At 44.0% G+C, this 27146-nt stretch overlaps 2 protein-coding genes across 3 annotated transcripts in view; one reads left to right on the top strand and one right to left on the bottom strand.

The window, feature by feature from the left end:
- Positions 1-15635, top strand: part of TIAM2 (TIAM Rac1 associated GEF 2) — a 236727-nt gene extending 221092 nt beyond the window's left edge. For both annotated transcript variants that reach the window (XM_082404547.1, XM_082404546.1), the window contains 11 exons: positions 1680-1748; positions 2280-2405; positions 3274-3382; positions 7138-7317; positions 8997-9115; positions 10147-10255; positions 10852-10910; positions 11483-11588; positions 12544-12631; positions 13014-13168; positions 14525-15635. In XM_082404547.1, coding sequence (XP_082260673.1) covers positions 1680-1748; positions 2280-2405; positions 3274-3382; positions 7138-7317; positions 8997-9115; positions 10147-10255; positions 10852-10910; positions 11483-11588; positions 12544-12631; positions 13014-13168; positions 14525-15120 — 1716 coding nt within the window. In that variant the 3' untranslated portion in view covers positions 15121-15635. The remainder of the gene's footprint in view (positions 1-1679; positions 1749-2279; positions 2406-3273; positions 3383-7137; positions 7318-8996; positions 9116-10146; positions 10256-10851; positions 10911-11482; positions 11589-12543; positions 12632-13013; positions 13169-14524) is intronic.
- Position 15636: 1 nt separating this feature from the next.
- Positions 15637-27146, bottom strand: part of TFB1M (transcription factor B1, mitochondrial) — a 65454-nt gene continuing 53944 nt past the window's right edge. The window contains exons 6-7 of the mRNA XM_082404655.1: positions 18908-19035; positions 15637-16001 (exon numbers count right to left, since the gene is read on the bottom strand). Coding sequence (XP_082260781.1) covers positions 15791-16001; positions 18908-19035 — 339 coding nt within the window. The 3' untranslated portion in view covers positions 15637-15790. The remainder of the gene's footprint in view (positions 16002-18907; positions 19036-27146) is intronic.

Genomic DNA, 27146 nt, shown 5'->3' with positions numbered 1-27146 from the left:
GTAGCCTCTTCTTTTGGTCCCGTAGGGGAGAAAGGAAAACTGCAGAGATGGCAGTTTCATTTCATTTCCCACTGTGTCTTTTCGTGCATCGAATGTGGGGAGATGAAGTGAACATCCAGGGGCTTCCGACAGTGACCTTGCCCAGCAGCTCTGTGCGCTGTGGCCGCTTGATGATGGCCGTGGTGTCCTCACCTGCAGGGTCGAGGGCATAGTTGAGAGCGGAATCCAAGTCCCTTTTTATTTTTGTCACTGCTGTCGTTATACTTTACTGTTAGACACTTTGAACGGGAGGGCCACTGCATCGTGACGCTGGTCTAGGACTGAGATGGATGCTCTGGGCGAAGTGCATACAAAGGATGGCTCTCCCTTCTCTCTGCGAGAGTCCTGCCCTTTGTCTCCTTGGGGCCCCCATGTTGCGGCTCTGGCTCCGCGGCTCAGCGAGGCCTCCCTCGGTGTGTCACTGCTCCTGGGTGGCAGTGACCGGCGCAGGGAGGGACCACAGGCCACCTCTGCCTCTGACAAAATAACCAGCGCCTGGTGCCTATGGTGATTCACACACACACACACACACACACACACACACACACCTTTTTCATTTTTTAATTTCTTTTTGTTGCTGACATTCCACATGGACTTTTACTTGTTCTGTAACCTGGACCTCTGCCCATGACTTGGCGTTTTCAGCATTCACGTGTTCCCTGAGATAAGATTCGGTGACTTCTCACCTCTCCCTGCTCTGCAGCAGCCGCCGTGGGGTCTGGGGAGGTCGGGAAGGCCAGGGCGGATTTGATTGTGAAGCACTCAGTGTCACAGGCCTGTCCACTTGCTCTCAGGACCTACACCACAAGGTTCTGGAGGCTTCTGGCTTTACCAAGCTCTCCAGAACTGGATTTCTCCATTGTAAAATGAGGCAGACATAGTCACCTACTTCTCATAGTTTGGGACTCAAAATTCTTCAGAATAAATGAAACAAGAAAAAGAAATCTTTTCTATCACTAAATTATATCCTGATCTTGGCTTCAAATTATTTAAAAAAAACCTTTATCTAAAGAGTTTTGTAAATACAGTCAACTCCCACTCTTGTGTACTGTTGGAGCCCAGTTTACTGGAGATTCAAAGATGGCCTAGACTGTAAACATTATGACTGCTCATCTTCAGAAATTTTTTCTTGCATTTGAGCATGGGAGTTTGAAATTCTGCTCATGCATCAGCCCCAAAGCTGAAGAGCTCTCCAGATCTTGCCCTGTCCGTGTCAGCTCAGGTGTCCATGCTGGAGCTATCGCCTTGCTCTTTGAGGCAGAGAAGGAAGCCAGGTCGGCCAGCGGATGTGGCCACACCTGACAGAGGTACCTGGCCAGAACTCACTTCTCTGAAGGGAAATGAGTGTTCCTGCTGCAGCAGCCGAAAGAAAGATCCTGGTTCTGCCAATAAGATATTCAAATACACAGAGTAGGTGATCGAGCTATAAAGAAAAATGTGGAATCCAGCTGCTGGTCGCATTGTGTTGTTAACCTCTCTGCATTAGCTGAGCAGGAACCACCACTTTCAGGGCCAAGCATTTCAACCAGACATAAACTTCATCGTTCCTAATGCGAGTCTGAGCTGCAGCCCGGGCTGCTGGAAACACTTGGGTATTTTGGAGACTTAAGGGTTAAAGACTCTCTTCTTCTGTCTTTCAGGATCTGAGCTGCCTCTTTGACTTATACTTGGAGCCACTTCAAAGTGAGACCTTTCTTACCCAAGATGAGGTAAATACCTTCCCTTAGTCCATTGAACCATAGGTTAGTCTCAGTTTGCCTTTTAGCAGACCTAGATTTTATCTACTGATCCCCAAGGAACATTTGAGACTTCAGGATCTTCAGAGAGACCCAAGCGTGGCCTCCTTCAAAGCCATTTATGTGGCCTCCATCCCGTGAAACACAGTGGCAAGAGTTCTAAATGACCGTGCCCCTTTTGTAGTAGAAGGTGTCCCCCAAATTACTTTTTAATACATGACTTTTTAATGTTAAATCACAGTAATTAGTTCTTTCCATTTTCCCCCCAGTTTGAATTCTGAAAACTTGACATTCACTTCAAATTATTTTAGTATTACAGAGACCGGGGCAGTAAAAGTCTCTGTGTATGAGCTATATCCCCTACTGAATATGCCGTCTTCTTTAAAGGCTTCACTTCTGTCTCCTTGGTGAATGACTTGTGATTCATTTGTGCATCTGGGACTTAGAGTGGTATCTAGGTCTTCATCGCTAATACCCTCTTTTCAAATTCTGATCTTCATGTAGATGGAGTCACTTTTTGGAAGTTTGCCAGAGATGCTTGAATTTCAAAAGGTATTTCTGGAGACTCTGGAGGATGGGATTTCAGCATCATCTGACTTTAACATACTTGAAACCCCCTCGCAGTTTAGAGTAAGTATTTTAGACTTAGGTTTAAAGCAAAAATAGGTGGGAACAGTGCAGAATTCTCCCTTTGAAGAGAAAGTGTTGTCCCTTGACTATTGAAAAGATAAGTTTAGCGCTCTCATTGCAGGGCTTTCCTCTGGCAGGTGGTAAAAGAAGGCTCCATTCCTCCCTAGAGTAAATGCTCTGCGACTCAGACGTCTGGGCAGCGCAGCTTTTATGGGGTCTGCCTGCTGTGGACATGCACGCTCCTTACTCAGCTCCACAGGAGGATCTGTAGGGCGATTGCTTCTGAGGCAGGAGCACCTACTGCATCCGATTCTGCACCTCTGGTCATGTGACCCTGGGAGGAGAGCCTAGGTTCTCAATGGTTCTGAGAGAGCCTCCTCCTCTATACAGCCCTGTCTCCAGTGCGGCCATCGGTGACTGGCAAGAGGTCCCTCCAGGGAAGGACAGGCGGAAGGCGGTAGAAAGGGACCAAGGAAGTACATAGCAAGCATCATTCGTCCCAAGTAATGCAGAGTCAGCTCTATTAATTAGCCTCTCAGATTATTTATATCCCACCGTGTCAGATGTATTTTTTATAGAACTTTCTTTCTTGTCCTTGATTGAGCACTGTGTCAATAGGCTCTGCTGCCAGAAACTTTTCAATCAAACTGAAGCTCTTTGATTCAGACGCCCGGGCTGTTCTCCATCTACTGGGCAAATGGGGCCGCCCTGGGCTGCTTTTAGTCAGTGCCTTCCCCGAGGCATTAGTGCTCTGGTGTCCGAAAGACAAATGCCGTGGAGACAGCAAAGCGGTCAGGAACCATGCCAGAGCCAGCAGACAGACATTGATTAAACCACGCCTGATGTAACTTTTCCTCTTTCCTTCTAGAAACTACTGTTTTCCCTTGGAGGCTCTTTCCTTTATTACGCGGACCACTTTAAACTGTATAGCGGATTCTGTGCTAATCATATTAAAGTACAGAAGGTTCTAGAGAGGGGTAAGTTGCTCATACCTTTTATAGCTATACTTTTGAAATTGTAATTGTTAATAAAATCCCACATGCAGCAACGAAGTTCCCACATGCTGCAACTAAAGACCCAGCGCAGCCAAATAAATAAATATATATATATATATATATACTTTTTAAAAAAGTAAATTTGTATTCATCAAGTAGGGATAAGTGTAATTTTAATGGATTATGCTCCATTGTTGGCCTTGAAATTGACAAACATTAAGTTTTCAGTTTATTTCAGTGTCCTGGTGACAGTGAATGTGTGTACCAAACAGCAGAGATGTTGCTTTGCCATGTGTCACTTTGCTGTTAAATTGCATCTGGATTCTTTTTTCACCAAATGCCTTGCTCTAAAAACTTTTAACCAACCATATAAGCCGCTGGAGGGGGTAGAAAGCAATGTGTGCCATTTTCTTTCTTTCTTTTTTTAAAAAATTAATAATTAATTAATTTATTATTATTTTTGGCTGTGTTGGGTCTTCATTGCTACGCGCGGGCTGTCTAGTTGCGGCGAGTGGGGGCTACTCTTTTTTGTGGTGCGCGGGCTTCTCATTGCAGTGGCTTCTCTTGTTGTGGAGCACGGGCTCTTGGCGTGCGGGCTTCAGTAGTTGTGGCTCGCGGGCTCTAGAGCGCAGGCTCAATAGTTGTGGCTCGTGAGCTCTAGAGCGCAGGCTCAGTCGTTGTAGAGCACGGGCTTAGTTGCTCCGCGGCATGTGGGATCTTCCCAGACCAGGGCTCAAACCCGTGTACCCTGTATTGGCAGGCGGATTCTTAACCATTGCACCACCAGGGAAGTCCCTTCTTTCCTTCTCGTTAACCTTCTTCTTAAGCCCGAGGATCCATTGCAACAAACCACCACCAAACAACAACCACCAAACTCACAAGAAGTGTGTTAACTAAAATTAAAGCCTCTTTGGTGAAACGGGTGCTTATCACAGGCCATATTCTGTCACTGAAGTACCTTTCGTCTCTTCACATTATTATCATCTTATTTTATTGACTTTAATTGAAGATTTTTATTTTTTTGAAGTCCAAGTGGACCTGGGTGACCAACCTGCATTGCTGTTCCCCTTCATGTCAAGAGCAAACATTACTCTGTGGAGCTAGCGAGATGCCTGAGCTTTGGCCGCCGACTTGGAGGGGGTCAGCTTGGGGGCAGGTGGCCAACACATTGATCTGCCTGGGCTTTCAGTGACGGGCCGGCCAGTCAGCCCATCCTGGGGAGCGCATTCAGAGATCTGATGGCAGCAGTGACCTTCTCCAGGTGTAGGAGTGCTGGGTGGGGGGGGGTTTGTGCCGCAGTCACCATCACTGTTGTCATCAACCTGGTGTTCGAGCTATTCCTGTAATAACCTGTTGACAAAAATAATCAATCAGCAATCTATAGTAGGAATAGAAAAGAGTTTTATTTGAGCCAGACTGAGGAGTACAGCCCAGCAGACAGCTTCTCTGATTACGCTGAGGATCTGCTCCAGAGAAGCAGGGCTGTCAGCACAGTTTCATGTCTTGTCAGAACAAAGAGCATCAAACAAGTCAGGGATACATTCCTTCAAGATTTCAGGAAAACCAGATCAGCACGTACACAGCCAGTCGGTATGGCCTTGGCACCTGGGAAGGAAGTCTTATCATGGAAGGAGGACCAGCACTGGCATCCCAGGAAGGGAGGCATTTAATCTTTAATTTTAACATGGACGTTCTTTACTTCTGGTCAGTGCACCCTTTTCTCTAATAATTAAAGCAGATGTACAGTGTATGTTTGCTAGGCCACAAACAGGCTGTTTTAGTTACATTAAATTCAAGTTAACTCGTGTATAAGCCAGAATGACTTCCCCAGACCTCAATATGTGAACATTTCTTTTATCACACCCTAAACTAGCAATGCTCAACTGAGGTTTTGTTATTACCAAAGGCTTCTTTCAGTCATCACACACCTCTTTAGGTATGAGATTAGAATTCTCGGATTTGTCTCTTTCAGAAGATATTTTTCTATCCCATTCTTTGGAATTCTCATTTCTGGGGCAGAGATGAGAGGAGGCCTTTAAGCTCAAGGTCATGAGCAGCAGTAATTCAGTCTGCACGGAGAACATCAAACAAACACAGGTCCCCAGGGGTTGTTCCTGTTCTGCATGGGTCCTACAGTGGAAGGCGTCTTACGAAAATATATGTAATCCTATTTAAGGTCACCTGAACTGTCTCCAGGGAAGGTCACCAGGCTACCTGCATTTTCTCAGGTGTACCGGGAAATAGGATCTGAACCTACTGAAGCTTAAACTGTTATAAATTCCCAGGATAAAAAGTGACTTCCCCAGGACTTGAATGCCTTCTTCAGAGTTAAGGTTGGCCTCGTGTAGTTCACTCCCGTTATGATTTGCCCAGTGAATCAGGGCTGTCTTGCATGACGATGGCGAGTGTTTGAGGGGATTCTGTACTGGAACATTTTTAGTTGTGTCAACAGGGAAGTAGGAGCCAAGCTACATTCCAAGCCCTTTCTACCTGTCATCAAATGCTCCTTAATGGCATTGCCAGAACGAATCCGGAGTTTGCTCTTCCGTGTTTCTTTTTCAGAACTGGGGAATGGCCTCTCTGCACTGTCGTGGAGGGAGCGTAGGGTTCATCCAGACACCGATGGTGTTTAGCCAGGTCCACTGATGCAGCTCTGCCATTTGGTTTAAATCCTAGGACAGGCTCAAGTTGAAAAAGGGAAGTCTTGGAGTGCTTCAGGTCAACAAGACAGAGCCCAATCTGTCTTCTCTAGTTCTTTAAACCAGAAAGAACTAGTTTCCTCCCATGAACACCTTCTTATCGAAAGTGTAGTAAATTAAAAGCATACCAATGGTTTGCTCAATTCCTTCTTTGCCACAAAGATGAAGGATCATCTCACCATCCACTTTGTCTAGTAGCCACATTCAAAATGGTACTGCATCTCCTACAAGTTATATTTTGCCTTTGTACAAAACCCCAAATAAAGATTTGTTTTCATCCAAATTGACTAAATTCCACCAGTTGGTCAACCAGTGCCAGCAGGTGGAATCCAAAGCAACAGCTGGGGTGTCCACTGGCACCCTCAAAACTGAAAGCACTTGGGTTCATGTGTGTACCTTCGTGACACGGAACAGAGAGGTGGTTTTCACTACCCAGAGGGGTCTGAATCTGGTGGAAGGTTTAGATTGCTTGGAACTGTAGGGATGGAGGCTGCAGTGCTTATCAACTTATTTTTAAAGGAAAAAAAAGCTTGCTTTACAGATAGCCCTCAAGTGTATAGAATAAGAAACAATTTGTGCTAGGTCAGTGAAAAAAAAATACTGGTTTGTTTTGCTGTATGAATCTTCTGGGGGTTATGGCATAGGGTTTGGATACACTGTTTTGTGGCTTTATGAATTGTTTGAAACTCACTTTTTCGGCACCTATACCAGTCAGTCTCTCTCATGGGTATGCATGTGAATGCGCCTTTAACGTCAGACCCTCCTGCATTTTGACTCGATGTTCCTCTTTGGTGTGTGGCTGGAACTCTTCTGGCAGCCTATAAGCTCCCTTAAGCTCTCATGGGATTCATCACAGAGCGGCGGTGCTGAATCCACCTTGAGAGCCAACCCGCGGGTGCATCTGGGTTTTTCTTGAAAGATGTCACTCGGAGGACTGTAGAGGTGGATCGTCTGTAATTCCATTAAAACCTACATGAAGTAGAGTTTACTTCATCCTCCTGTGCTCTTCTAAGGGTCTTTTAATGCATCTGCTTGTAGCTAAAACTGATAAAGCCTTCAAGGCTTTCCTGGACGCCCGGAACCCCACCAAGCAGCACTCCTCCACGCTGGAGTCTTACCTCATCAAGCCCGTCCAGCGGGTGCTCAAGTACCCGCTGCTGCTCAAGGAGCTCGTGTCCCTGACAGACCAGGAGAGCGAAGAGCACCATCACCTGACAGGTGAGAAGCGGGGGCCCAGGTCGTGACGGGGCCGCCGCCACCCACCAGGCCGCGCGCTCCCCTCCTCCCCGGCTTGCTTTCACGTTCTGGAACATTTATCGTCAGTACTGTGACTGTTAACCTTAGGTATCAGTTTAGTATGTGAAAATAGCCAGGTAGCATGGCCATCCCTGTAGGTGGGCAAAATATCTTGGCAAAAATTCTCTCACTGGAATAGCCTCTGGAGGGATGTGTCCATTTTCATTTTTCAAAGAAGATAATTTAAGCTCAGTGAGTTGAAATAAATTACTTCAGGTCACGTGGTTAACAAACAAACAGTGCTGCCAGGACCAAAACCCCCGCCTGTTTTCCTACAACTTTGTGAAGTTTTGTGTTGTTTGCTGCCCAAGTGCGGCTCATCAAATACGTTGTGTGAGGCGCCACCTTGTGGACGGCTCTGAGCAGAGCCTGACTCTGAAACCAGCTCCCGAGGACCCGTGAAGCTTTACGGCTGACGCGGAGGTGTCTTCTTTTGTAACCTCAGAAGTTATTGGCCTAAGATACGAATTTGTCAGATACACAAAGCCCCTCACTTTGATAGTAAATAGAGTATCCGTTAAAGAGCTGTTGTTTGGATTGCAGAGAAAGAGTGATTTGTTCTCCACATGTCAAAGCTAGGAGGTCCAGTTACGGTACCTGTGATAAAGCACGTGGAGAGGGAAACAAACTTATTAATAAACATTAGTATTACTGAATAACAAACACCAAGAAGAGTGTAAATGAAACTAGCTGTTTTTCTGTGGCAAGCATACTTTTGTATCATGAGTAATGAGGATAATTTTTTTGTATGAAAGTTAAAGCTTATACATAAATGATACAAATTATGATTAGCATTCAAATACTGTGTGAATAGTTCACTTTGCATTAAGATGATCTTTAAAAGGGGTCTGTTAAAAAATTGCCTTCCCATCGGCCCTCCAGACTGAATTAAAATACCAAATCAGAACAAAGTATGAAAAATAGTGAATTTGGAGGTGACTTGAAATTTTTTTTGCCTTTGATGAAATCATTTTGTCCCTCACATGCCCACACATAAATACAAACAATTGCTCTGGCAACTGGGCATTTACAGAGGCTCTTGCAAGTTCTTGTTAAGAAAATTGTCATTGATCACTATTCCAGTAAATGGTCCAGGAGAGGCAAAGTTTAAAAAAGCAGGTATCCTGTGGCCAGTCAGCCTCGGATTTTAATTCTGGCTCCACTCCTTACGTCTGTCTTTGGAAGTCTGGCAAAAAACTGAACCCCTGTGCACCTGAGTTTTCTCATCTGTAAAATGGTTTTGATAACAGGTCCTACAGTCATCGAGTTACTGTGGGGATTAAATGAGATGCTTCACATAAATCACCTAATAGAACATGCCAAATAGGAAGTGCTCAATAAATAGCTGTTATTATTAGTGATACTTTTTACTTGTACTCTGCCTCATTTCAAAGAGAATTTGAGGTGGAAGATAATTCTACTGTTCTTCATGATTATAACTAGATTGCCATGGGCTCTTTGCATCATACCTGAATGATGCTGCTCTTAGTAAGAACTGGTCTCAGATTCTGCCTTGAATCTTGAGCTTTTTCATTATTGCTGTTGGGTAGGATTTCAAACAAACCAAAATTATAAAATAAATATGATTGCATATTTTGCAGAAGCACTAAAGGCAATGGAAAAAGTAGCAAGCCACATCAACGAGATGCAGAAGATATATGAGGATTACGGGACGGTGTTTGACCAGCTGGTAGCAGAGCAGAGTGGAACAGAGAAGGAGGTCAGTAGGACTTCCAGATTCCGAGAGGCTGAATGCCTGTGACCACTGGATCTGGAGGTGACCTCCAGACCAGGTCATGCTGTTAGGGATTTCCTGCAGGAGAAAATGCCTAGAATTTTCTTTTTGATCTTAATGCTTATAACAAGCCTCACAACTTAGGTATAAATGTAACATAAAATTGATTACATTGGTTTAAAAATATAACCTTATGTCCGGTTAATATCATATTAAAAAAAGAAGAAACATCACTGAGCTCGTATCTGTACCTCTTCTCCTTTCCCGTGGAGTGTGAGGTTAGGACAGATCCCAGAGGCTGGAACATAAATGGAGAGCTGGCTGGCGGGGCTAGGATGGATAAAGGCAGTGGCAGTCAGTATGTGGAGAGAATTAAGGGCTTTTCCTTTGTGTTTTTTTCTTTTCTAACCTCAAATATCGGTGGCTACCCCCTTACTTATAAAAGTAGTTTAAGTGGAACTTGACAATTTCTCTATTTTTCTTCTCTGGCTGGATTACTAAATTTAGAATTTTGAGCTTTAAAAAGCCTAAATATAAGAAGCAATATAATTTAAGTAGAAAAAGACAAGAACAGAAAACAGCTGGAGTTTAGTTTTTTTTATGATTACAATCAGTTTCAACGTTGGTACCTCTTTTATTAGCAGGCCTAGTGTGCTTTTGGGATTAGAGGCGGTGAGCGTACTAGATCTTGGATGAAATGTTAACAAAGGCACTTGGGATGAACCTTGACACTGGGGTGGAAGGAATGCCATCCCACAGGGCAGGAGGCATGTCTCACCCACAATGTGTGCATCGGAGCAAAATGCCTTTGCGTTTATTTTTCAAACAGTTTGATGCTTAGCTCATATTTTCAAAACCGCTACTACTTAAGGCGCCATGTTTACAGGAACCATAAAAATCAAAGTGAACGTGCTTGTGTTTTAGCAATGACCATATATGTGTGATCCCTCTCTCATATGAGACAGCCTCCCCCCAGGGTTTCCACGTCTTCTTGATCTCCTGTTTTTGCCATGTAGGTCACAGAACTTTCAATGGGGGAACTTCTGATGCACTCTACAGTGTCCTGGTTGAATCCATTTCTGTCTCTAGGAAAAGCCAGAAAGGACCTCGAGCTCACAGTATTCGGTTAGTACTCCATTCAAAAGAATGTAAACTTAAAAGAGGCTGTCAAGAATGAAGAACCTGCTAAACCCAGCTAGCTCCTGATTTCCAGAAGGACTTAGAATCATTGCTCTAATGCCTTTGACTTAACGTGGACAGCTTCCAACTCTTTGGAACTCTTGCCCTACATACTCATGATCTCCTCCCTTCTGCTGCTTGGCTTAGTGGATCTCACCACGTGTTACAGGAACAGATCTTCCCGAGGCTATTTTGAAACCTGCTGTCTTAGTAGTTTGCTGCACTTCAAAATGTCCTAATTCTCCCGGACAGCCGGGAGAGTGGGTATAGACTGTGTATTCTCACTGAGACGAACACTATGTCCTCAGCTTTCAATAAAACAAAACAGGAATTCAGAAAACAAAATGCCAGGATCTCCTTCAGATAATGGCTTTTAAATTAGCAGGTACTTGTGCATAATTCAAATATGAACGGAATCACTCATGTCAGCATCATGGGATCTTGTAGAGCTTTGTTCTATTAAAATATTCAGCTACAGTTCAACCTTGGGAGAGTTTGTATTAAATAATGAAAGACTTTTCTTTCTCTTTTCCTTTCTTTAGTTTTTAAGAGAGCCGTCATATTGGTTTATAAAGAAAACTGCAAACTGAAAAAGAAATTGGTAAGACATGAATTAATTTTAATTAAAGCTATCTTTTCATGCCTGTATCTTCCTGTTGTTGAACTGGGAAGCCTGCTAAGGATCAAGGCCTCACTGAGTGATGCGACTTACTCCGGAGGTAACTAACTACATCAGATACTCAAGGTGTTTCTTATCCTCCCCACCAAAGACGTCTGTTTTAAAAGAAGATGTAGACAAATACCCATGCTGGGCCCTACAGAGAAAACCAGCTTTTCTATCCCTAAATATGGTCCATATTTTCTCAATACACCTGAGTCTGTGTAACTTTGGGTTTTTTTTTTAGAGGTAACATGGGGTCGTGGAAGGCTTGTCATTTTTGCTTAAAGATCTAGAACTTTCTGCTTCCCAAAACGTGACTCTGCCCTGTCCCCAGTCTGGGAGCTAGCTCCCTGAGAGCTGGGAACACACCCGACCTGATTCCCTTTTGCACCCTGAGCCCCACACGGCAGCAGGTCTGCACCAGGGTGAGCTCACAGCTTCTGTCGTGTGTGCACGTGCCCGCGGGAGCGAGCTTGCTTTAACACTGTTCTTGGTGGGCTTTCACGTTGCAGCCGTCGAACTCCCGGCCGGCACACAACTCTGCTGACCTGGATACGTTTAAGTTTCGCTGGTTGATCCCCATATCCGCGCTTCAAGTCAGACTGGGGAATACAGCAGGTAATTGTTGTGTGTTGTACAAGTGCCAGAAAAAGCATTTTAAGGGACTTTTTAAACTGTGGAATAAAAAAGTAGGAAAGAACCTGGGGATAATTTTTGGTATTTTATTTTATAGGCAAGGAAAATGAGGACAAGAGAGATTGTTGTGATGTTTCTTTACAGATTTTGGAGAAAGTGAATGCTAGTGGATGGCTTTTCTTTGCCAAATATCTCTCTCTATTGTTTCCTTATTTTCACTGTCGATGGTTTTCAACATTTTTCTAATATCCTAATATCTAATATTTCTAATTATTTTAATAATTTTAGGGATAATATCTATCTCTAAAATTTGTTAAAAGAAACAAAGGTCCACACATTTTGATACACCAGAAAATTTCTTAAGATTAAGCTTTATTACAGGTGATATAAAAAAAAGAAAAAACATCTTCCACTGTGGAAAATGTTGAGAGATCCTTTTAGAATAACCCTGTTCTGGTGGCAGTGCCTCTGGTTCAGCAACGGACCAACAGGCTGAGGCCCGCGGTGACGTTCTGGGTCCCTGTTCAGTGTTTGTTGGAAGTGCTCATGTTTCCTGGACCATAACTGAGTTTGGGGCTGGACTCCTTTACCTCAAGGGCCTGAGCACATCCTACTGTTCCTTCTAAGGAATGGGGTTGAAAAATGGGATCCATTTAACCTCTTTGGCAGAGAGATGGAATCCAGGGTCGGGTGAAAGCACTAAGATGGATGGGAAACCTCAGCAGGGAGTGTACAAAGTAACTAAAAGGTATTTAACTTCTTGTAACTATTTGTGAAAGTCATACATAGAAGGAGCCAGAGAAGAAAATGATGAGAGTCAGGATGGGGAGTATTTAACTCTTTAAAAAGTTACTAAATTGTGGCTTTTAAGCTTCACAAGTGTCCTTTACCACAGCATCTTTGGCAAAGTTGCAGCCCCTTGTTTCTTTTTACACAGGGACAGAAAATAATTCCTTATGGGAGCTGATCCACACAAAGTCAGAAATAGAAGGACGGCCAGAAACCATCTTTCAGTTGTGCTGCAGGTATTACTGACTTCCAAAAATTAAAGCCAATGAGCATAAGACAGAATTATGTTCTCTTAAAAGTGGGTTTATTTTTAGTGCCCTCCTAAATTTTGATGACTTCAGGATCACACCCACCCTCTCCAAACTGGCAACTGTGGCTCTAGGAGAATAATATACATTGATTAAATATACATCCAAATCTTTGTGCTTGAAGGAAGTTCAAAAACGATCAATTCTCGCTCCTTTTGTAAATGACGAGAGACTGAGGCACACAGAGGCTGGGTGACTTGCTGTCAGTCTGTCCTGAGAGCAGTCACATGCCACGGGAGGACCAGGAGACGTGGAACGGAAGCAGGATGAGACAGCAGACACTACAAAATGTTTTCTCTCTCCCCGCCAGTGACAACGAAAGCAAAACCAACATTGTCAAGGTGATTCGATCTATTCTGAGGGAAAACTTCAGGCGTCACATAAAGTGTGAATTACCTCTGGAGAAAACATGTAAAGATCGCCTGGTACCCCTCAAGAACCGCGTTCCTGTCTCAGCGAAATTAGGTGAGAACTCTGCTAGCCTTGGGTTTATTCAGGAAAACATGACAAGCTCCTCTGCAAGGATGTATGCTTTCAGAATAGAGCAGCAAGTCATCACTTTGTAAATTATCAGCGGTAGCTTTGTAAGCTCTAAACCAGACACCCAATACATAGTGTGACATGAGAATGTAGCGGCAATTTTATTTCCTTTTAAGAAACCTAAACATGCTCAGTCCCAGACCTCCTTTTATAAAACCTAAGCACCCCCAATCCAAATCCTTTGTCTTTCACCTGCTGACACAGTCTGCACTTACCATCTTCCGTCTGTCTTCCACTGGGATGTACAGGAGTCGAGGGACTTTGTTCTGCTCATTGCCGCATTCCCAGTGCTCAGAACAGTGCAAGGCTTCTAGAAGGTCAATACTCAGTGAATTAAGGTCAAGAAACCTAATGCTCGCTAATGCTCGCTAATGCTCATTCTTAATAAGTCCACAGGTAAACATTCCAAATCATGCTGTTCTTCAACTTTCTGCCTGTTTTTAAAATTTCAGCTTAAGTTTTTAGAACTTTCTATGTTAACTATTTTGTTAATATCAACGATCTAGTTTTTAGTCTTACAAAATGTATCTCTTCTTTTTGGTCACAGTTTGACCTCCTCAGATTTACCATATATTATTTTCTATTTTTTCCCTATTGGCAAAATAAGCTACAGCCATCAAAAATACACTGTTGTCTGCAGAAACACAACTGAGCTCCCCCTTTCCCTTCAACCCAAGAGAAAGGAATTATACACACACACACACACGATTCAATATTCATATTAAATCTCAAAGTTGGCTAGAAATTCCAGCAGAGACAGTTCTCATGAGAGAGAAAAAGCATTTTTGTACTTTTAATTGAGCAGCAAGGGAAATAAACAGGTGAGAGGTGGGCAGAGAAATACAGTGTAATCTTAGTTCTCAAACTACGAAGTACTTTAGTGAAAGAAAGGAACTTAGCAACTAACTTTTAAATTTATTCATTAGCAAGAGCTAATTTATTCATTAATTAGCTGTAAAACTAACTTTTAAATTTATTCATTAGTAATAAGAATCTTAGCCCTTATGATAGTTTATAGCTTATTGTTCTATCTCAGTCATTAAGCTCTGGTAATTGGTTCTCTAAAAATGCCAAATTCCAACTTAAAATTTCAAATAAACATAAATAAAAAAATGTCCATATTTGCAGTATCTACATTTCTCTTTGCCCAAGTCCCAGGATTGAAGTGAGGTGATAAAATGTTAATTAAGATGTTAAATCTGATAACCTACAAGGCAAAACTTAACACATTGTGGAATCGGTTCCTCTGTCATAAGGGAAAACGTGCTTTTCTCACTGCAGCTTCATCCAGGTCCTTAAAGGCCCTTCAGAATTCCTCCAGCAGCGAGTGGCCCGGGGAGCCGGGCAAGGGCAGCTCGCTGGACTCGGACGAGGGCAGCCTGAGCAGTGGCACCCAGAGCAGCGGCTGCCCCCCGGCCGGGAGCACAGAGGACGCCCGGAAACACCCCCACGAGGGCCTGGCCGACTTCTCCGACAGCCCCATCAAAGAGAGCGACATTCTGAGCGACGACGAGGAGGACTACCCCCAGACTGGGAAGCAGGGCAGCCCTACCAAAGACATCGAGATCCAGTTCCAGAGACTGAGGATCTCGGAGGACCCGGACGCTCGGCCAGCTGAACAGCCGCCCGGCAAGGACGGGCAGCCCAAGCTGGTCCGCGGGCACTTCTGCGCCATCAAACGAAAAGCCAACAGCACCAAGAGGGACAGGGGAACTCTGCTGCAGGCGCAGATGCGTCACCAGTCCCTGGACAGCCAATCGGAAAACGCCAGCCTTGATCTCAGCTCTGTTCTCGAGCGAGAATTCAGCGTCCAGAGCTTAACGTCGGTTGTCAACGAGGAGTGTTTTTATGAAACAGAGAGCCATGGAAAGGCATAATACAGGTCAATCCAGATATGGGTTAAGTTGCTGGTTTCACTTTTAAACTGGGGGTAAAATGGAAATTGCAGAAAAACTATTCATTATTGGGTTTTGTGCAGTATACATTTTCCCACAAATAGCTGTAAAGACTTAAGTTATTTTAATTTATTGTGGATCAGAAAACTAGATTAAACTGGTCAGAATTTGTAAATTACTTAGTTTATATCCCTTTTGAGCAGGTATCAAAATGACTTAGAATCCTTAAAATGAAACTGCGTTCTAATTAATTTATGTGCAAAAGGGTGGGGAAGTTGTGATTAATAGCTTTTGAAAGGTCATTTTTTTCCAATCCTCTGGGCATTTTCTTTGAGCTATTAGGTTCTGCTTTATTTAAAGCATATTTAAATTATTCTAATGTGGGTTAGGGGTACAATGTGCAGATATTTCATTTTTGTAAGGTTGTAATAGATGCTGTTTATACTAAACATGTCATATCTATGCAGTATATATATTAAAAGAAAGCTTGTACTGTACCTTATTTGATGATATTTATTCTCTTTACCAAGCTGTAAAAGGGGAGTAAGTCACACCTGGGGAGCACACACATGAGAAGTTCAACACTGTGAAAATCAACATCCAGTCGGCTGCCAGCCCCTGAAGTAGCAGCTACAGTCTGTAACTCTCCTTGTCATCCCCTTTTTTCTGATTTTTGCTTGAGTTCTTCTCTGAAATTGTAAGCAAAGAGGTGTGGGTCTTCATCACACATTTTTCGGTATACGTCACAGAGGCTCTTAAAATGTGAGACAGAGAGCTGGGTGGGTCGAAGAGTAGGGTCCACATCTGCCAACTGTAACAGTTTCCCAGTGCTTTCTAATCGCCGAGCTTCAGGGAATAACATTCTGAAAGGAAGAGAAAAAAAATCAGAATTTTACTTAAATTCTGCCAATCATCATGCTTCCTTCTACCCTCATTTGAAACCGGCATGGTTCTGACAACTGACAACTCTGCAGAGGCTCTTCTTCCACTCCCTAGAGCCCCGCGGGACCCCAAGCCAGCGGAGGAGGATTCTGCTTGCACCCCCAGGCAGCAGGTACGAACCGCCACTGGCGGCAGAGCTAATCGGACCTGCAAGGTGTGTGCACGTGAGAAGAGAGTTTCTAAAGCTCAAGCAATACATGTATCTTGAAGGTAAATTTATCATATGCTCAGCTGCATTCTTAAAGAAACATCAGTTTGCTGTGCCTCACATTTTAATATAAAAATTGCGTATTATTTCTGGTGCACTTTTGATTCTCTGTAACTTGAACTTACCAGCCTTTGGACCTCTTCATCCCAAAAGAATGACCTTTCTTTGCAAAGTTAGAAAACAGTTCATGTGAAAATAGAAAGTTATTTTCCTCTTTTAAGATATCTGAAGCATCTTTAAAATTGATTCAAAGTATACATTTTAAATTTTGTCTAAATCAGATCATTGTTTTAAAATGAATAGTACAAGTGACTGACTGAAATACTGCAAAGCTACACCTGGATTTTATTTTCTTCTCTCAAGTCTCAGAGGACTCGGAAGACACTGTGGCGAGAGGAGACTGACTTTTTCTTACAGGCCGATGGTCCTCGCAACCAGGAGCCGCGTGTCCCTACGTTCTCAGGGTGAGCTGACTGAGATCGCTGAGTTCAGTTTCATGGCAAGCAGGGGTCTGATCATAGTTTCTAACTATGATCTGGGACTGATTTGTGGTGTGGTGTGACTGAAGGACACCGAAAGGTCAAAGTGGGTCAAAAGATTTGGTCCGTATCTGCATAGGGGACTGTGCATGTGAAGTAAACGGGGCCCATCACTTAGCTGGGGGGTTGTCTTGGAAACACTAGGGCCAACTCCAGGCTCAGGCCAATTCCAGGATTTCTACAGGTAGGATGTACTTTCTGTAATTTTTTCCCTCCATGAATCAGAGCTATCATGTACAACTGTAGGGGTCACACCGTGTGTGAAATCCAGCTTGTGTTTTACTTGCCAAGTCGTGCATCCTGGTGGGGGCTGGGTGGGGTGCTGCAGCGTATCAGGGGGTGCCCTCATTCCAACTAGCACGAGGATCGCCAGTGGCGTCCCTGTCCCCAACTAGAGAAGCAGGAACTCTGCTGAAGTATGAACACGGGACTAACTAGAGCCAACAAACGGCAGGGTGAGGTTTCTTCCATCAGCCCTCTCACATCCTCAAGAGCGTGCTTTGTGGATTCCAGTGGATTCAGGATGCAGCCGTCTAGCTGTGCCTAAAGTAGTTTCATGTGCTAAAGGGACCCTTCACGAATGAGAGAACTAAAATGGAGCTATTCTTAGAAAATAAGAAATACGGGCCACTAAAGCTGAACCCCCTTAAACAGCTAAAGTTGACTGTATTAGATGAAAATCTTTTAAAAATACACATACATTTTCCTGCCTTCGTACACAGACTACAGTTGGGCCTAATTACCCACTTTCTAGGCTGTCACCGGACGTAACACGTTGCTGCGGTGACTTCAGGGCCATCAGGCCGCAGACTCTTAGGCCGCCTTCTCTCTCTGGGCTTCCGGACGCGCCTCAGGGCCTGGCCAGAGCGGCGCCCACGGCACAACACGGGAGCCGCCGCTCAATGGAAACGTGCTCATGTGGATACTTCGAGACACTGTCTTGGCTACTCAGAAGTTACATTTGCTTCCTCCGTCTAAGCACGTCTTTAAAAGCGTCAAGAGATACAACAACTGGATGGAAAGAAAGCATTTAAAACCCACTAGCTCGTGTGATGGTAGGAAATATATATTTGGTCTTTGTGCCAGGTTCCTGAGACAGAGCTTCTAAAATCTCTGGAATTTCCTGAGTGACAGGGGTGACAGGAGCACCTTTTGTTACTCGTAACAAGCCCCTTTCAACCACACCTGAGCTCTGTGCTCATGCGGCGACTCCTGGTGGCCCCTGGAAAGCTTCAGGACGGGGAACAGTGGCAAGAGGAACCAACCACGTGGCTGAAGGATGGACCTCTCAGCTCCACTCCTGGAAAACTGAGCTCCATCGCCAAAGGCCAATGATTTAATCAATCCTGCTTAGGTAATGGAGCTTCCATAAAACCCCCAAATGATGGGGTTCGGAGAGCTTCGGGGTGGGTGAACACACTGAGGTGCTGGGAGGGTGGGAAACCTTGAGCGGGCACGGAAGCTCTGTGCACCCTGCTCCCCGTATGGTGCCCTGTGCCCCTCTCCCATTTGGTAGTTCCTGGGTTACAGCCTTTAAAACTGATACATGACAGTGAGTTCTGCGACCTGGGACCCGCGACTGGCGACTGAAGTGGGGACAGCCTTGCGGCACTGGGCCCATAAGCTGAGGGGCTGTGCTAATGCCAGGTAGTGAGTGACCGGACTAGAATTAAGTTGTAGGACGCCCAGGTGCTGTCTGGAGAGTTAGGGAATTTGTCGGTGTTGGGGAAAACACCACACATTTAGTGCCAGAAGTGTCGAGACTGAAAACAGTTCAGACGGTCTGAGTCCTGAGTGAGGGGTCATGACCTCCCCAGTACAGGCTCACTATAAACTGTGTGACGTCAGTTTTAGTTTGTACTTACGACCAAACCAAACAGAACCTCTCGGTGGCATCTGAGGTTAAATCAACATTTTGCTTTCTCCTCAGTGGCCATCAAGGTTTGTTCATCGCAGGATCTGAACTAAGAGTAATATTTACAGGCAGGTTGAACAATCATAAAAACAAAGTCCTTAATCTTTGAAGGTGATTGAGGAGTTTGTAAAGGGTGCTACTGAAAAGGAAGAGAAGCGTTCTTACCCAAGCCCTCGATGGCAGTATTTCCTTCGGAACTGAAAGGCATTCTGAACGACTTTCTCCACCAGCCTGAATGGCTGCTCTATCCTGGGCCGGGTCAGGGGGGTGAAATGCACCACGCCCGAGTCCACCTTCATGGTCAGAAAACAAACATTTTACTGCCTGGTGTAATATATTAAACGATTTATCTTTGTAGAACACAGGAGGATAGGTCATCAAGAGCATGGTTTTCACGAACAACCCTTTACGTGGACTTCAGTTTCATTTTCTCCAGGCGTGTGAGATGCTACGCTTGCATCTGAGCTGCCGCAGAGAACTCACAGTTGGCTGCATCTGTTCTATAATGACATCCACTAGGCCTGTGCTTGATGGTCACTTAATTTTAGAATGCAGTTTTACAGTGGCCTTTTAAGATCCATCCAAATAATCATTAAAGTCAGTAGGCAGATAACAGCATTAGAATATTTTATTTAGCTTTTGAATGAGTAGAAGATAAGCTGCAGCCGCAGTTCTGACTATAAGGCTGGACTTCAAACCAGAGAGACACGGCAGATGGGCCCCCAGGGACCACTTAGCGCTAAACTCCCCAGAGTGTCAGAGACACTGATTAATCAGCTGGACTGAATTCATACTCATTGTCTGCACGGCCACATAACTTTCTGGTAGCGACTTTAATTTAAATGCCCCAAGAGGCACAGGCAGGATCCAAATAGAATGGAAACCACCAAAAATATTACTGTTTAAGTGTCAAGCTGCTATCCGGTGGCTGAAATTCTTTATCAGAAAATAAAACTTTTCAGGCATATCTGATCAGAGATTTATATACCCTGCCCTATTCTAAAAATGGACTCATGGTGATTCACAAGGATATATTCAAAATAACAATAGAAAAATACTGAAAGTAAAGACTAACGGAGAAATGGAGTCAAAGCAGTTATCGCCCACACAAAAGCCTGGCAGAGACCACGGTCTAGGAAATGGGAAGTCTATTCATAATTTACAAAAGCTTTGGTCGCTAAGGGATTATTGCTAAACTTGCTACTCAGAACATCACACAGAGTCTACGAAGGCTAAGAAAGTACAGCAATTTATGAAGTGTGGTGTGGGTTGTACCGCTGCTTTTCAGAAGGAATTCTATATTTTCAAATTCCATAGGGGTTATCATGTTCTCTTGGGAGGACTCACTCCTAAAAATCCTTGTGGCTACAAAACTCCTTAAAATGGGCCTGTAATATATGAGGATGGGGAAGTTTTTGTTTTGTTTTTGTTTTTAGGTTGGAGGGAAAATACTGGCGTATGACGTGAGACTGTGTGGACGAGACGGACCAAAGATGGCCAACGGGATGGGCTTTCAGAGGTGTGAGTGGCGTTTCTCCTGCGGGGTCTGAGCCACCCCACCAGACCTCCTCCCCATTGTCAGTCACTGAGGCTGGCAAACGCTGAGAACGTTCTAAGCAGTCGAGTGAAAACTGCCAAGGGAGAGGACTTTCCGCCTGAAAATGCTCCCCGAAATGTCCCTCAGCCTTCAGACTATTTTAGTGACGATTATACACCTTTGGTGCAAGAGCTGTGATTCCACTGCAGAGAGTGACCATCTCAACGTTCTTATTAAATTTTAATAGTTTTTCAAATTGTGTTCTATGTGTTTCTCCAAGTTCACTAACAAATAATTCCTGTGGGAAAGTAAGTGTTTTGGTTAAAAGGCCGGGACTTTCCTTAGACCATCACAAAAGTGCCATGGAACAGGGTCCAGGAGTCCCAGAGAGGTTTGCGGTCGGTACAGAGAAGAGAGTCCCTGGAGAGCACCCGGGACCGGGGAGGCGACTCGGGGATTAAGTGGACAGGGGCACCTCTCCAGGGAGGGATGAAAGATGCTTCACGTGAGAGCACTTCTGTGGAAGGAAAAACGGACAGAAGTGAACTCAACTGTTCTAGACCATTCTCTTGACTTCGCCCCACCCCTTCCCACCATCTGCGCTCGCTGGCATTCCTGTCCCCACCTCTTGTTCTGCCAGCCCTCTATGACTCAGGTCCCTTCAACCCTTTCAGTCCAATCCTTCCCAGTTAGTCAGTTCTGACAGGATTCTTCCACAGTGAGCGGCCTGCCAGTCTCCAGAGAAAATAATCTTTTAGTAAATTATGAGATAAAATTAAACCCTACCCAACCCTAAACCCATGAAATATTATCAAAACTCTAATGTTCAAATACTATTAAGACCAAAGGCACAAAAACAGGGATAGATGCATTCTCCTTCCAGTACAGAAACTGCCACTTCCAGATTCTTTGGATTTAAAATTTTGGCCTCATCTTTATTTACCTGATTTTATTCCTTTGAGATACAGTTGATGTTTGCAAATACAGGCAACGTCTAATGTTTTTATTTAAATAAAGTTTTAAAACCCCGTATAAATACAGCAGCACCCCGTATACACTGTAGCGGTAGACTTCTAAAGTTTGATTATAATTTTGACACCCAGTTAAGTTGGCTAATAGTGTCTTTCGGATAAAAGAAAATTTCCACTCACAATCAAATAGTTACTATTTAGTGGAGGACCACATAAAACTCGGCGTCAAAAAGGCTCTTCCTGTAACATGTCCTGCTTCTCTGGGAAACCTGTACCACCCCCTCTTCTACTCCTGCCTCCAAACGCACTTCTCAGAGTTACTCTGTATGACAGAGCCCATTTTCTCTAGAACCACAGGAAAGCTGCTCGGTAACTATAGTAACATACAAAAATGCTTTTTACTCATAAATGAATGCTTATTTAAAATTACAACCATTATTTTTCCTTGAGTTTTAAGTCCATTAAAGGGTTTGATTACAAAAAAGAGATCAGTACATAGGCACTAGATGCACTTAAAAATTCTAGTTTAAATGTTGCCAGCCCCTCTCCAAACTCAGCCTATCAGCATACCAAAATGACCTACTAAAATTTCAAATTAGAGGATTTATAACGACTTTAAGTATTTGCCTCTCCAATCCACTATAAAGTCAATGCTGCACAAAGCTAAGGTTATGCTTCTCAACATGAGCAGCCTTGGCTACAGGCAGGCTGGAGGCGGATGTCCCATTTCCCAGGCCAGGATGTCTAGGACGTGACTGGTTATGAGCTCAGCAGCACTGTGGACTCATAAGAGAACTGGGGTAAGAAGCTATTAAATCTTAAATATGAGAGATTGCTAAGTCAGACCTTGAATCAACGTGGTACAGGGAACACCGAAGACTGTACAGCCCAGTTTCTGACTTTGAGATGATCATAATATGCCAAAGAGCTCAGTAACTACCGTATGAAAAGGTACAGAAACAATACTGGCCATTATCTAAGAAAGGGTCTTCAGCAGCTCCCATGGTGTTCGAGACCATCAAAGGATAAGCCAGTGGAGAGGAAAAACGATTAGGAAGTTACAGTCTACTTAGCCAAGATATAACCATAACTGGGAGACGGTAGAAGGAATGATGAGAACAAAGAATGACTACAGGGAATAATCAGAAAGACTCCAAGAACAATACAAGAAGGATCCACAGTTCAAGGTGGTATTGTCTCAGACAGACTTGTGCAGACGGAAATGGGAAGGGTCCAGCGATTCTGAGGAGGTCAGCACCACTTGATGGAACACGGGGTCAGGAGTTTGGGAGAGTCACACTCAGTGCCAGGTGAGATGAGAGTAAGGTGAGCACGCTGGGGGATGCTTGGTTCCTCCACCCACCAGTGTCTAGTTAGTCCTCAGCGTCCTATGCCGAGCTAAGGACAGTCTCCATGAGAATGTCATGGGCCCTGCAGTTACAACTTCCCCACAATAAGGGGAGCAGTCGCAAGTCACTGCTGCCTATGCTATTATAATTATGCATCTTGTAGAAAAACAAACTGTTTACAAACATGTAGATCACATTTCCTAGAACTGTTTTATTCTGCCCATAATTCTCATCCCAAGCCCAATTTAAGGACAGAATTTCCGCCATAAAATCTTACAACTCAAACACTCCAACAACATTCCAGGTATTCCAAACCAAGGCATTGCATGAAGACTGTTAGGACCTATAGTTCTTTCTTTAAAGTTTACAATTTGTGTTTGTTATTGAAACAATATTCATTTCTGCAGATGTTCCACCACACCTTTCGTCTCCCATAGATGTCTGAATGGTTTGTCTCTTTTCCTCCTTGGAATCATACAAAAAGAACAGATTTTAGACTGTCAGTGTTTCCTCTCAGAGCACAAGCATGTAAGAGAATGACAGGGTGAGCTGACAGCACGATGGGAAATAAGCCTAAGTGGTGCCCAGGGTGAGGGGAGGGGATGGAGAGAGCTTTTTACTGTGTATGTTGTATATGTAAATATAGGTATGTATGTAAATTATGCCTACTAGCAACAACAACAAGATGAATGAGGGTCTCTTGGTCCCAAGAAAGGAAACACTTTCAGGGATGTGAACACTTAATTCTAAACAAAGTACAAGAGGGACGAGAACTTACAAACGCTGGGTTAGGATTTTCTGTCCTTCGTAGCCTGCAGTTCCCGAATGAGCACAGGGAAAACACCCTTCTGAAACCAGGACCTTCCCACAAACCATGACTTCGGTGTCTGTGACAGGGCGGCACCTGGAGGCGCCTGTGTTAACTGTGCCAGGACTGTGCCCCCCTATGTGCAGGTGGGGAGGCCCCTGCCAGGGGAGGAGCCCTGCTGTAGCAGCCCAGGGGGCGAGAGCGAGGGCCCGACCTCCGGTTTCACGTCCACAGTACAGGGGAACTCCTCGGGGATGGTTTCAATCTAAGCAAACTCACAAGGTACTCAATTGCTGCCGCTATAAATATTACTATTATGAAAAGATTGATAAACAAATATGGATGCAAATATATTCATTCATAATGAGTCGTAACTGCCAAAGAGACACTCAAGTTGACTAGTCAGTACATCCCCTTCCTATAACAACCACCTAACAAGCTCTGTTATGCTGAGAGGGTTGTGCAGAGGCACGGAATGGGAACCAACTCATGCAGATGCTGCTGCAGTGGCCACCGGCCCCTCACTGGCACAAGGTACAGGGTACCAGATGCTCCTAGTCCCTGTGCCCTCAGGACCCAGGCCAGCTCTCCATCTGCAGAGCTATTCTTTAAATGTGTCCATGTTGTCCTGCTCTTCCTGTTTCTGACTTGAAAGACATTGTGTCTTTTTAAAGATGACTTCCATAGCTACTGGATCTCCTCCTTTACATGCTGATTTTACTAGTTTAACTCATGGAGGTTTGGGGGACCTCCTATGTATGTAACCGGAGATACAAAAATAAATAAGAGGGCTTCCCTGGTGGCGCAGTGGTTAAGAATCCGCCTGCTGGGCTTCCCTGGTGGCGCAGTGGTTGAGAGTCTGCCTGCCAATGCAGGGGACACGGGTTCGAGCCCTGGTCTGGGAAGATCCCACGTGCCGCGGAGCAGCTGGGCCCGTGAGCCACAATTACTGAGCCTGCACGTCTGGAGCCTGTGCTCCGCAACAAGAGAGGCTGCGATAGTGAGAGGCCCGCGCACCACGATGAAGACTGGCCCCCGCTTGCCACAATTAGAGAAAGCCCTCGCACAGAAACGAAGACCCAACACAGCTATAAATAAATAAATAAACAAATACTTAAAAAAAAAAAAAAAAAGAATCCACATGCCAATGCAGGAGACACGGGTTCGATCCCTGGTCCGGGAAGATCCCACATGCCGCGGAGCAACTAAGCCTGTGTGCCGCAACTACTGAGCCTGTGCCCTAGAGCATTCGAGCCACAGCTACTGAAGCCCACACGCCTAGAGCCCGTGCTCCGCAACAACAGAAGCCACCACAATGAGAACCCGCGCACAGCAACGAAGACCCAATGCAGCTATAAATAAATAAATAAATTTAAATAAATAAATAAGTAAGTAAGAGAAATGATTAAAACTGATGCAAGCTCTCTGATTTGGCAACATCACAAAGTCCACATGAACCCACCCAGGACCCTAGAGTGTGGGCAGGGACTGAAATGTAGGAGACCCAGTGGGCAGAGGGAGAGAGTCACAGGGAAGGAAGACAAAGAGGAAGAAGGGAGGAGGAGGAGAGGGTGGTGAGCTGAGAGCCAGGCCTGGACGAGGGGTGTTCAGCCCGCAATCTGAGACGCTACCAATAAGTGAGGACGTTTTTTTAAAAAGTCCTGCTCTTCAAAATAATGTGCAAAGAGAATGCAATGGGGAGGCCACAGCAAATACATACTTGCATTATTTATGAGGTTGAAAAAACTAGGCTGATCTGCAAGTGTCACCACAAAATCCAAGACAGCCTTAATAGTCTAAAATAATGTGATAAAGACATAGAAAACAAATTCTCAAGATCCTTTCACATGAAGACATAAAAAGGAGCAACAAAATGTTGTCAAAACAAATCAACAATAGAGCAAATGGCAGTGCAACCTACAAGCAGAAACACACACGACTTGCACAGAGCCATGGAGCCAGGATGGCCTCTTGAGACATTTGGGAACACACAGCAACCAGAGAACAGTCATCTGCATTTGTAACACGGTCCTCACTATAATCAACTAGTCTACAAACTACCAATTCTAAAAGATAAAGCCTTCGGGCAGCCTGAAGCATTATTTTAAAACTAAAATCACCATAAAGACGGAGGAAATCATGTACTGATTGTGCTCACAGCCGATACTGTTAATTTCCCACGACTGAGTCAGAAGAAAAACATTATTTTAAGATTAAGTCAATCACTTTAAATTTGTGGGACTGGAACAGGTAACTAACTATCTTAATCTTACTCTGAACTTTAATTATTTTCAAGGTTGAAGAGAAAGCAAATGAGAAAAGACGCTGCTGTTTTTTTTTAAATCAGAACCTTAACTTTTCATGGGAATTAAGGGGGCGGCATTTTAAACACACAGTGACTGGGCATCACCCCTGACAACTGAATTAAGAGCCACTGGGCGGGGCCGGGGCCTCAGGGCTTTTCTAAAGCTAGACGATGCTCACATGTGGGCAGGGGTGAGCGACGCAGGTCTGGAGAACTACTTTCCCACAAAGGTTTGGTACTGTTACCACTTCTCAAACATTCAGTCAAACTACCGATTCTTTAAGAAGAAAAAGAAAAGCTTGTCTTGACTATCCAGAGTATCATCACTAAGAAAAACACACTAAGGGAATCACATGTAATTTCTTCTTAAAAACAGATAAATAAAAACATTTAAAGAAAACAGATGGGACTGCTGAGTCACCGGCCAGCTACTCTGCAGTCATTCATGGACTTGGCATGAGTGAGAAGCAAATGTTTATATGTAAAGCTACAGAGATGTCAGAGTTCATTTGTTTCCACAGCTTAATCCAGACTACCACTGAAAGGAACGACTCATTATAATGAGACTTAAAAACACATTCTGTTCTAGATGGGGGCAGGGCAGGGCTATGAATGTATAAGGGTTTCAAAAATCACAATATTCTGGGCCTGAATCCCACATTCCTGCTACTTACTCATATTATGGACCTTAGTCAAGTTATTTAACTTCTCTGGAGCTTAGTTTTCTCACCTGTAAAATTAGGATTTCTGTTATCTCATAGGCTTGTTTTAAGAATTAAATACCTCAACAGTACTTAGCATACAGGAAGCAGTTTATAAATGGTAGATATTATTATTACATCAAGATTATAAAACTAAAGAGTTGCAAAATTACTTAAAATGACAGTCTCTTAAAAAAGGACAAAATTATACTTTTAATCATGTAAAGGTAATGTATTATTGTTATTTTATATACTCAAAATCAGCTTCTGAATTCGTTCAACAAATATTTATCATGCTTCTACAATAAGCCAGGCACCATTCCTGGCACAGGAGAATTGGCAATTAACAAGACAGAAATCCTTGCCCTTGTGCCGTTTACATTCTAGAGGTCTTCAGCCAGAGTAAGCAGTAGAGGGGCTCGGATGGTAGGATACTTGATTTACTCTGAAGTTTAGAAACAAAAGGATTTGTTGATTGAATGGCTCTTGGGTATGGAATCAAGGATGTTTTTAAGATCCAGGGTCTACCAAATGGCAGGATGAGTTTGCCGTTAATGGACACTGGGAAACTGGGGAGAATTGGTGTGGGGAAAGTCAAGAGCTCAGTTCTGTCCCTGATTAGGTCTGAGATGTCTATCAGTGATGTCACATCGGCAGCTGGACATATTCGGTTGGATGTTTAAAATTTTACAACTGTTAAGATGCTACGGAAAAGCCCAAACGAACTTTTTGG

This window comes from Balaenoptera borealis (genome assembly GCF_965194805.1).
Source record: "Balaenoptera borealis genome assembly, chromosome: 9".
Taxonomy (NCBI): Eukaryota; Metazoa; Chordata; class Mammalia; order Artiodactyla; family Balaenopteridae; genus Balaenoptera; species Balaenoptera borealis.
The sequence above is the reverse complement of the archived record's forward strand: the minus strand, read 5'-3'. Positions and strand labels throughout refer to the sequence as shown.